The sequence below is a fragment of the Ctenocephalides felis genome, unplaced genomic scaffold, assembly GCF_003426905.1.
Source record: "Ctenocephalides felis isolate EL2017-DRISC unplaced genomic scaffold, ASM342690v1 CF-g0.4_SCAFFOLD_01886, whole genome shotgun sequence".
NCBI classification, from domain to species: Eukaryota; Metazoa; Arthropoda; class Insecta; order Siphonaptera; family Pulicidae; genus Ctenocephalides; species Ctenocephalides felis.
In genome coordinates, this window is record NW_020538040.1 from 5656734 (window position 1) to 5668877 (window position 12144).

General features: G+C 25.8%; 2 protein-coding genes across 3 annotated transcripts in view; both read right to left on the minus strand.

Annotated features, from left to right (window-relative positions):
* LOC113378536 (putative serine protease F56F10.1) overlaps positions 1-383 on the minus strand; it is a 51844-nt gene extending 51461 nt beyond the window's left edge. Inside the window, exon 1 of the mRNA XM_026619082.1 lies at positions 192-383. Within this exon, the coding sequence (XP_026474867.1) occupies positions 192-383 (192 nt within the window). The remainder of the gene's footprint in view (positions 1-191) is intronic.
* Positions 384-3077: 2694 nt separating this feature from the next.
* Positions 3078-10805, minus strand: LOC113378550 (40S ribosomal protein S5). Of its 2 annotated transcripts, none has more exons than XM_026619099.1 (5): positions 10728-10805; positions 10335-10482; positions 9633-9854; positions 6446-6661; positions 3078-3233 (listed from the first exon to the last, which is right to left on the minus strand). In XM_026619099.1, exons 2-5 carry the CDS (start codon positions 10476-10478, stop codon positions 3165-3167), a joined length of 651 nt encoding a protein of 216 aa, XP_026474884.1. In that variant the 5' UTR covers positions 10479-10482; positions 10728-10805; the 3' UTR covers positions 3078-3164. The 2 variants fall into 2 exon arrangements, with proteins under 2 accessions (XP_026474884.1, XP_026474883.1); XM_026619098.1 differs by having other exon boundaries at positions 10676-10770.
* Between the last annotated feature and the right edge of the window lie 1339 nt (positions 10806-12144).

The window sequence follows — 12144 nt, forward strand, 5'->3', positions numbered from 1 at the left end:
AAATTACATCATTCATATCTTTTCATTTTTACTACTTGGATATTAATTAGAAATAATTCTTATACTCGAGCACATATTTTGATATTTACAAATACTACAATAATACAATTATTAGACTTTAATTGTACCAAATTAAAAAGTACATAAATATCTTTAAAATCTACTATATTTCAATTATCCATTATTATTACCTGTTTCCACGTCCCATTCTCAATCGGATTAAAATGATCCAAATTCTGTTCAAACCATTGCTCGGGTGGCAAATGTTTATGATGTCTCCTCAAATGGGGGCTCCCCAAACTGCCTCCAGCTTTAAAAACATTCCACCTGAGTCCATTAACAAATCCACTTAAAAATACAAAAAACACAATTAGTTTCAACATTTTTACATGTGCCTTCTTCGAATGTTTTTTGTAGAATGAAAGGAAATACGTTTGATGTTATTTGAGATGAGTAATGGATATTCTGAAAGTACAGAATATGCTGATGTTTATGTTTATTTATCTGCAAATGTTATCAGTTGACATTGGAGTCTTTGTGAGATACTGTTTTGATTGTGTTGGTGGAGACAATTTGAGGTTATGGTAGAAAAAATAGGATTTGTTTGGGTTAAGGAATTTTTGCACAGTAGTTCTTGTTTTGGGGTGTTTATGTATGCACTTTTTTCAACCACATATTGTTTATATCACCATTATTGAATTAAATTGTACTTGTATAACATTTTTCATGAATACAAATCAAGGATTCATCAAACTGTCAAAATGTTGTAAATCCTTCAACAAATATCTCATTCACTATAACTTATATTATTATTCCTTTACACTTATTATTAACACATTTCTTCAATTAATTACACTTATAACGACACAAAGTTATTAAAAGTTTATTTTATCTATATAAAGATGTTTTAAATATGTCTCCTTAAAGCCGGATCCTGTTCGGACATGTTCGTTCGTGTTCGGTTCGTTACGCCTTGCGTTGACCAATCACAAACGAGGATAATAGTGGTGGGCAAATGTACATAATTCGTTTCGACAGTTGGGTTTTAAAATACAAATTTGTTAAGAAAATTAATATAGATATATATATATATATATATATATGTTAATTATTAAATATTTTGTTATATATTGTGATAAAGTTTAAGGTATTTTTTTCATTAAATATAGTTTTATAATGAATTAATTAAATTAATATATATATTGTTATATATGTACTAAATCTAAATATTATCTATTTGATTTTTGATACACATATTTTTGATAAAATTAATTTTGTAATTAATTAAATTTTTGATAATATATATTAAATTACTAAAAAGCTAATAAAATTGCCTACAAATAAGTATGGAATGTTTAGTACACTTTGTGTTCAAAATTAAATAAAGAAATTGTGCAAAATTTATAGTTTAATTAGGCAATGGACTCATTAGTTAATTTTTTTATAATTAGTATTGTTCTGGTAAAATTCATCTTCATACATATAGATTAATATATATCATTAAAAAGTAGATAAAATTATCTATAAATCTGTATATAACAATTTGTAACTGTCGGAATAAAATGATATAAAAATAATTCGTCAAGCTTTGAAATTAAAATCATCCTAAAGCTCCCATATTGATTTTGTTTCATCGCTTTGGTTTAAACTTATATTTATTTTGCTTAAATTCATTTAAATATATTAACATTATTATATATCATTAAAAAGCTAATAAAATTATCTATGAAGCTGTATATAATATGTTAAATCATTTGGAACGGAATTATATTAAAAAAAAATTGTTTACATAATATGTACTATTGATAAGATGTCTGCTTTTCTAGTTTATATTTCTATCAATTTTTTAAATAATTTGTTCAAACATGTATATATTATTATGTATCATTAAAAAGTAGATAAAATTATATATAAATCTGTATATAACAATTTGTAACAGGTGGAACAAAATTATATAAAAATAATTCATTAAACTTTAAAATTGAATTCATTGTAAGACCCTCATATTGTTTTAGCTTCAACTTAGTTGGTTTATATTTATATTTAATTTGTCAAAATTAAATTAAATATTAACATTATTAATTCGATACGATTCAGGATTATGTATTGCTTAAAGATTTTTTCATCTTAATAATAAACATCCCGAAAGATCTTCCCTTGCTGGCCTATTAAAAGATTTCTACAAATACAATATGTCAAGTAGACATTGTACATTTGAAAGGTGAATTAATTAAATAAATTTAAACGTTGAAAAACATTGTTCTTTTAGCACACTTTTCCAAATAATTTGCATAATAAAAAAAGTAACCAAAAAGATAAGATACCAAAATACTTTTGTATAAACAAGATTAATAGATTAACCTAATTTATGAGGATTGTCTTTCTGTATATATAAGTGTACTAATTTTAAAAAATTTGATAGCAAATTTTAATTTTTGCAAATTTAGTACACAATTTTAACAAAATAATAACTGACAAAGCAATAAAATGAAATAAAATAGAATAAAATATTTCATTTATTTACTATGGTTTATATAGTAAATAATTACTAGTAGTATTTAATTCTCAAAAAATTGGCTTACACCTTGCTCTATAAAATTAACCAAAAAATGAGAACATTTAAAAATAGATTGTTTGCATTCCAAAATAAATTTATCTCAATACAGATTGAACTATTTTAGTTAATAGTTTAAAAGTATTTATAGTTAATTATTTATATAACCCATTGCAATTATAAACCAAGTGAATCAAAACTTACAATTATCAGTAATAATAATTACTAATTTATATATGTGAAAATTAAACTTTAAAGGAAAATTTGATTTGTTAAATTAATTTAATAAAATTAAAATATTTTAAATAATGCATAAGAATATATAAATCATTACACACCTAATATGTGTAATAAATATATTTAAGATGAGGTTTTTGAATATTTTTGGTACTGTAAATATATATATATATATATATATATATAATTTAATAAATATAAAATATATATAATATATATAATATATATGTACTATAGGGATTCAGGATTTGGGTTAAGAAATTAATAAAAACCCTATTGCATATTTTTAGCTTTTATTTAACTGCACCAAAAAAAAGATACAAAACCAATCGTAAACCCCTTCTGGTAACAGTTCAGATATATATAAAAATGTTTATCGGTTAGACTTGGCTACTCTTTCTAACTCATCTTTCTTCTTAATGGCGTATGAATTTGATGATCCCTGCAAAAAAAGAAAAATATATATTAAAACCTCAATTTATGAAAAATTGATAGTAAAACTATATATAAAAATTATTTGTTACAATTTAAAATAAGCTTGCTTAAGAAGAAACTAGTATACTTAAGTACAAGTAAATTTGAAGAAAATCTTTGGTTTTAAACAATATGTATTATGATTAAGTAATGAAATTCTAATTTTAGTTTCATTGTAATAATCAAAAAATACTTTTTATTAAAGCGGTACAGATTTAAAAAAGTGTGTAATGTTGGGAGTGAAAATTAACGACATAACCTAGCTTAACCTAAATTGAGTGTAAAATTGTAATCATTTACTATTTATAAAAAGTAAACATAATACTCTTTATTAAACTAGTATAAGTAAAGAAATTTGCACAGGTACAACTTTAACTTAAAGGTTGTAAATTAAAACTATCGACATGACCTAACCTAACCTACACATACCCATGAGGTAAATATATATACGAAGTACGACTTAAGCAACCTTAATTTTTATAAATGTTAGTAATAAGTTAATTGTATTGTTTTTACACGTTCCAAGAAAAGTGGTTATTCAATTAGAACCACATTCTAGGATAGAGTGCAAAATTTTAATATAGTCCATAAGCGAAACTGAAATGGCTCTAGGAGACACCAAGTCAGCATTTGAAAGGACAGCTGAAACTAAAATTAGCAATTTAACTATCTACTGTAATTTTTTGTATTGAACTCTTATCCGTAAAAAAAACTCAACTAACAAAGTAATTTAAAAAAAGAACTCTACTAACAAGCAAATTTGAGAATAAAATTAAAGATAGATGACTACAAGTTCAGAAAAAATGTTATATTTACAAAGAACTACTGAAAAATTTGGATAAAATTGGAATCAGATTAGAATGATTCTACTGACAAGCTAAAAATAGTTTTTTTTTGACTGTTGAGCAAAAACAATTTTTGGAAAAAGAAAGGCTACTAATGAGCAAATTAAAAAATTTGCTAGAAATTTAAGATAAAAACCGCTACTGACGAGCGAATTCAGAAAACATTCATAAAAAAAATTAAAAAGAACCCTTCTCCAAACGAATAATTTCTAAATTTGCTTGTTAGTAAAGAAACAAATTTGGAAATTATTGATTTGAAGAAAAAAAGAACTCTACTGATGAGCAAATTTAATTAATTTGAAGAAAAAAAGAACTTTACTGATGAACAAATTCGGAAATTTGTAATTTGGAAGAAGAGCTCTAATGACAAGGAAAGTAATCAAAATTCCTAATTTGGGAAAAAAAAATCTACTGACGAGTGATTTTGAAAATGTAAGAAAAATGTAGAACTCTATTGACAAGGCAATTCAAAAATTGCTAATAAAAAAAAATAGAAAAAAGAAAAAAACTGACAAGCCAAATTCGAGAATTTGAAAATTTAAGAGAAAAAACTCTTAAAGCAAATGTAGTAAAATTTGGTTTGCAAAAAAAAAGACTAGCAAATTCAGATATAATTTTGAAAAAAAGAACTCTGATGAGTAAATTCAAAAATTATTAGCAAAATGTCAATAAAAATAGCACTGTACTTACAAGCAAATTCAAATAAAAACTAACCAAAAAAAATCTGAAATTTTTAGTTTGGAAGGAAGAACTCTATTGACAAGCAAATTTGGAATTTATTGGTTTGGAATAAATAACTCTACTGAGAAGTAAATTCATAAAAATAAAACCTCACTGATGAGTCAATTCACCAATTAATTGATCATTAAAATTAAAATTAAATAATAAAGAATTCATAAATAAAATTAATTTTCTTAAATTAATTTAAGAAAAACTTCAATGACAAGCAAATGTATCTAATTTGAAGAAAAAAAGAACTGTACTGAAGAACAAATTATTTCCGAAACTGCTTGTCAGTAGAATTTATTTTTCCAAAGAAAAAACTGAATTTTTGATGAATTTGAAAAAAGCACTCTGCTGATGAGTGAATTTGGAAATTATTTCGATTTTATCTGTTATATCTTAATTTCCATTGTTCTCTTGTCTCTATCACATTCAAGATATTTATTTTTATCTCTGTTCCATTTTATCTTTAAGTTTTTCATATTTATTCATGTTTTTCATATTTACTATCTTTATGCTTTTGTAGATAGAGATTGAAACAAATCTTTTCGCGTTTAATTTTTAAAATTTTATGACCATCTGCACTTAAATTACAAAGATTGATATATACTAACGAGCAAAAATATAAAATTTAAAAATATTAATACAACAAGTAAAGAATACATTATAATCTATATTTATGAAATAAAAATAAATTTATTTTAGAAATGCTCAGTGGGCAAAAAAAATAATTTAAAGAGCTAGCAGGTTATTCAAATTTACCTAACTTAGAAATCTGTTTATTTCATTCACATCCATCTACCTATCTCTTATCTACCTTTCAAAACTATCTACCTATCTCTTATCTCTCAAATTTATTTATCTCTTTCACATTCATCTATCTGTTTTTCACATTTATCTCTTTCTTTCAAATCTATTTATATCTCGATCAAATCAATTTAATTATCTATCTATATCTCTTTCAAATCTATCTATCATATCCTTTTCATATCTACTTCTACCTCCCTTTCACATCATCTATCTATATCCCTTTCAAGTCATCTATCTATATCCCTTTTAAGTCATCTGGCTATATCCCTTTCAAATCTATCTATGTACATCTCTTCCAAATCTATCTATCCACACCTCTTTCAAATCTATCTATCTCTTTCAAATCTATTTATTTACCTCTTTATTTTAAATCTATTAATTTATCTCTATTCCAAATTTATCTCTCTCTTTCACTATTGTTTATCACTTTCACTCCTACATATCTTTCTTTCACTTTTATCACGCCCTCTCCCTTTCACATCATCTATCTATATCCCTTTCACATCATCTATCCACATCTCTTTCAAATCTATCTATCTCTTTCAAATCTATTTATTTACCTCTTTATTTCAAATCTATTAATTTATCTCTATTCCAAATTTATCTCTCTCTTTCACTATTATTTATCACTTTCACTCCTATATATCTTTCTTTCACTTCTATCACGCCCTCTCCCTTTCACATCATCTATCTATATCCCTTTCAAGTCATCTATCTATATCCTTTTCACATCTATCTCTCAAATCTTTCTTTTTCATACCCATTAATCTTTTATTACAATCATCTATCCTTTATATCTTACCTTAGCAGCATTGATAAGTTCATCAGCTACGCATTCGGCGATCGTCTTAATGTTCCTGAAGGCGGCCTCGCGAGCTCCGGTGCACAGCAGCCAGATGGCCTGATTGACGCGACGCAACGGCGACACGTCGACGGCCTGACGACGAACGGTACCGGCGCGACCGATACGCGTGGAGTCTTCGCGGGGGCCGGAGTTTATGATGGCGGTTACCAAGATCTGGAAAAGATAATTAAATTGTTTGATGAGTATTAGATGGTTGATTAAGTTTGTTAGATGATAAAGAGGTAGTTAATTGTAATGAATTAGTGGAATTTATGAGTGGTTGCGGTGTTGTGCAAAGATAATGCAAAGGTTTTGCGTATGTTTTTGCTTAGGCTCGGGTGCGCTTGGTGTAAGTGGCGTTTCATCTTAAGGCAATTTATGTGTGAATAATCAAATAGAATTGAGATTTAACCATTTAAAATGACAAATGCCAAGCAAACTAAGAAAGAAAAGACTAAAAACAAGAAACATGATAATATTGAGAAATTTGTTATACTGGAGATATAATCACAAATCAAAAATGACTACTGACAATTGATCAAAATTATATTATGAATTAGCAAAATAGTAAATAATAATTTAATAGCAAGAAATATATACTGACAATCAAACTAAAATCCATTAAAAAAATGTGTTCTGACAAAAAGGGACTCTACTGACAACCAACATCACAAATTATTTGTTAAACAACAAAGACCAATTTAAGAATTAAATTTAAATGTTATGTTAGACACTAAAGTACTTTCCCGTCAAACAAAATTAAAACAAAGTTAAAGAGAAAATTATTAGAGAAAAGAAACTCAATGAAAAATGTAAATAAATGTGTAATGAACTCTAATGATAGGTAAAACTCGGAAATTATTGTTAAAACGTTATTTATGACAAAGAATTCTACTGAAATGCCATTATGAAAATTATTGATGAGAAAATTTAAGAACTCTACTGATGAGCAATTTTGGAAAATAGAATTACTGACGAGCAAATTAGAAAATGATTGATAAATTAAAGAGAAAAATAAAGAAATAATTATAGTCAAATTTGGAAATTACTAGTTTGAAAAAAAAAAGAACTCTACTGACAAGCAAGTTTTTAATCTAGAGAAAAAACCTACAAAAAAACTAATCAGAAAAAAAATTGGTAAATATTGTAACTCTACTGACCAGCAAATTTAATTTGATATTTAACTTGACAAAAAAAATCATAATTTAAAAAAAGCTACTGACCAGCAAAACAAAAAAAAACTAAAAGGTGATTAGAAAAAAGTACTCTACTGGCAAAGAATTAAGAAAAAATACAAATATTAGAAAAAAGTACTCTACTGGCAAGGAATTAAGAAAAAATACAAATATTAGTTTAGAAAAAGAACACTACTGACAAGCAAATTCGGAACTTATTGATAAAGGAATTCAAGAAAAAAAAAACCCTGCTTATGAGCAAGTAGAGAAGTTGGTTTGGAAATGAAAGGAACTGTAAATTAAAAAAAATGTTTAGGAACAATTGATGTTCAAATTTGGAAAAAAGAATCTACCGACGGACATACATAGCAAAAAAAACTACTTAAGCGATTAATTTGAGTAAAAACTGGTTACTAAATGTAAAAATCATTAAAAATGTTAGAAAAAGAACTCCACTGATCATTTGTAAAATGTAATTGAAAATAAATGCAAACTGTTTAAAATTATAAATGTATTATTACACAGCAAAAGAACTCTACTGACGAGCAAAATTTAAAAAAATAAACCACAATTCAGATCTTGAAAAAATTAGCAAGCAAATCATAAAATTTTCAGAAATTTATGAGTGCAAATTTATAAGGATAATTATTTTGATTAAATAAATTATAGGTAATTTCTGTTCATACAAATATTTAAGGTAATTGTTAAGGCAAAGTAGAGTTTCATAATCTCTCCAAAAGGATAAAAAAGTGAATCTAAAAAAAGGTAGTTTCCTGAATAACTGAAACAAGTAAAAAATTAAATTAAAAGAAAAATGGGAATAATTTAAATGAAAATTTGTACATTTAAGTGAGTAAATAATACTTAATAATATGTTAAAACAGAGTATTTTCAGATAAATAATTTTAAAGGGTATAAACAAAAGCGAATGAGGTTCTAACTCGTGAAGAAAAAGAAGTAACTATAGTTTAGACTTCTATCAGAAACCTTGCAATATATAGTATCTATCAAATACTATATTATTTACAGGTTGCAAGAAAAAAGGTATTAGAGTTTGAAATTAAATTTCACGACTTAACTTAAAAAACCTTTAGCAAATGGCTGAACAATTGTTGCAACAAATATTGGTTTTACTAATTGAGCAAAAACTTTGCAATAATGAATGAATGAAATTTTTCCAGTACTTCATGTTTATCGAAAAAATCCGTAAAACGCCTTTTATTACAACAGTAATAGAGAAAACCTTGCCAATTTTAAATTAAATTTAATAATGACTTAAAAATATTCAAAGTTAGCCAAATAACTGTATAATAAATAACAATTGCAGCATTGTATCTATACAGTAATTTTATGTAATTATCAAAAAAAAATTCATAGAACTATTAAACCTGTGTAAGCAAAAATCTTGCTAATTATAAAATAAAATTAAATTTAATGACACAACCTAAATTAACTTAAAGATGGCTGAACAACTGTATTTCTTTGTATTTGCCAAAAATAAATCTGTAAAATGTATTATTCAATAATCAATAATCAATCTATTATTGATTTAAAAGAAAGTCAGTAATTAAATTAAACTCATTATGTTTTTTTTTTGAGGTTATGTTAGGTTAAATTTAACTTAAAATCTTTAAAGATAGTCGAACAATTGTCAAATATTAAATATAAATATGAATTATTTTTTTAAAAAAAAGCACAAATAATGTTAAAAGGGCTTAAGTTGTGTTGCGGTATGGTTCCAGATACATCGTTATAAATTGAACGTATATCCAGTTTTATTACAGCTTTTCTTCTAGTCCAAATGGGAAACCAAGTCGTCAATTGAAGTGACAGACACAGCACTATATTTGGACCAACCCCAAAAAATTTAATATAAACTTATTGCACTTAACTAAACTAAAAAACTAAACCCAACACTTGTGCCATTTGGAGGTTAGGTTTTACCATCAATTACAATGAGTCTTTATTACCTGTAATGGATTTTCTCCAGTAAGCAAATGAATGATTTCAAAAGCGTGCTTGACAATACGGATGGCCATCAGTTTTTTGCCATTGTTACGTCCGTGCATCATCAGGGAGTTGGTCAGACGTTCTACGATGGGGCACTGGGCTTTGCGGAAACGCTTGGCAGCGTATCTACCAGCAGAGTGGGGTAGATATTTGGCGTTCTTTTCTTTGACGGCGATGTAATCCTAGAAAAAAATAAAATAATAGTAAAAGATTAATAAATTGAAATAGTTTAAAATAAATAGAGTTAATTGAATCAAGTCAATTGTAGACATACTTTCCAAAGAAATATAAGAATTAATTATAAGTCTAGGATTATATGTCACCGTTAATATTGTCCATAAGCGAAACTATAATATCAATTGCATGCGATAAAATAGCATTTTAAAGGACTTATATAGAACCCAAACCCACTTGTCGCAATTTAAAAACTCATTTGCAGTAGCCTACCTAACCTCTTTGACAAAAGCTTCTATTTTCAATCCATTATCAGAACAAGTTTTGTTGTAATCTTTGGATTATTAATTCTTAATTATTATTCAAATTAAAGCCATTAAGGGTAAACATGTTCAATCATTTTCCCCAATAAAAACTTGTCGAACACCCAACACATTGTGCACCCAATCCACTAACTTCCACAACTTTTTATCAATCAATTATCTTACCTGTAGTGACATATCAGAGACTTGTACATCATCACAACTCCACCGTCCGAACAATTTGATTTCAGGGAGCTCCGCAGGCTGAGCAACAGGCTCCACATGGGCTGGGGCCATGTCCTCGTATGTTTCCATTTCTGTATCAGCCATTATACTAAAGGAAACACAATAAGTATTAGAAACACCCAAACACAACTTTTAACATAAACAAACTTATATATAATATAATATTGTATCAATACTTGTAAGTCAGTGTAACAAGTTGAGGTTATGTGGTGTAGTACTATTACAAAAATGCCTACACTTATGGCGGATATATAAATTTATTTTCTAAGCCAATTACATACCGGTTCGTGTTTTATAGTTTATCACAAATTAACTGGCCATTGAAGAACTTACCGAAATTAATAAATACACAACACACGTCCACTCACATCGAACATGAACCGGAAAGGAAGGTACGAAACGTGTTGCCGCTGTTAACACTTGTCTTGGTGGGATTAAATTGTTGGCGGGAATGTGGGGAGATTTGAAATTTGAATTTGAGTTGAAATTGTAAATGATTATAACATGGGAAGTTGAAATATAACAATAATAATATTGTATGTAGCTAATTTACTGTATTGTATTGCACAAATTAGTGTGTTTTATGCTTTATAAACTTGTGCATAAAATTATATAGGAAAAATGTATGAAACTTAAGATTTAATGTATAATTAGCCATTGTTGGTTATATTTTTATATGTATGTAGCTACTTTTATATATTATTATATACGATTAGAAAGTTTATTAAACTATCTATAAATCTATATATAACAAATTGTAACTGTTAGAACAAAATTATATAAAAATAATTCATTAAAATTTGACATGACATTTTGTTAGAAAGAACCGTAATGGCGGCAAAGTGACCAGATTTGAAATTTGAATTTGAAACAATTTGAGTTAAATTTGTGAATAATTATAAAGTTACTGTGAAAAATTAAAATGTAACATTAATGCTACATATATTGTTAGAAAGCTAATAAAATTGTCAACAAATCTGTATATAACTTTTCAAACAAAATTTAATAAGAATCGTAGGTAATGTAAATTAGCCAATGTTGGTTACATTTTTTTATATGTAATAGCTACTTTTATGTATTTATATATACGATTATAAAGTTTATTAAATTATCTATAAATTTGTATATAACATTTTGTAACTGTTAGAACATAATTATATAAAAATAATTCATTAGACTTTGACATAGAACAAAACGTAATGGCGGGAAAGTTACCAGATTTGAAATTTGAATTTGATACGATTTACGTAGAAATTTGTAATTATGTAAATAATTTGTAGTTTTTCATATAGAAATGATAGTAAATAGTATGTAAAAACTGTATGTATCTGTTATATAACTATTTTAACTATGGATATTCTGTAACATAAGTAAAATAATTTATTTAAAATGTTTTCTAATATTTTATAATTTTAAAAGTTTTGTAGAAGTAACTTGCATATATAACTGTCTAATTTATTTCATAGTTTTTTTTTATTTATTAAATATATACAACTCTTAAACGTGTTTCATTTATATTATTTATCATTTTCAATTATTTTTCATTTATATTATATATCTCTAATAGTATATTTTTATTTTTATTGTTAAAGTTTAAATAAACTGTTTTAAACTAGATCTTATTTATATTATTAAAATAAATAAATATTTTGTCTATTAACTAATAATGTTTCATTTTTATTAAGAAGACATAATCAATTACAGTTTTTTACATCCAGATTTAATTTGTTATAAATATTTAAAATATAAC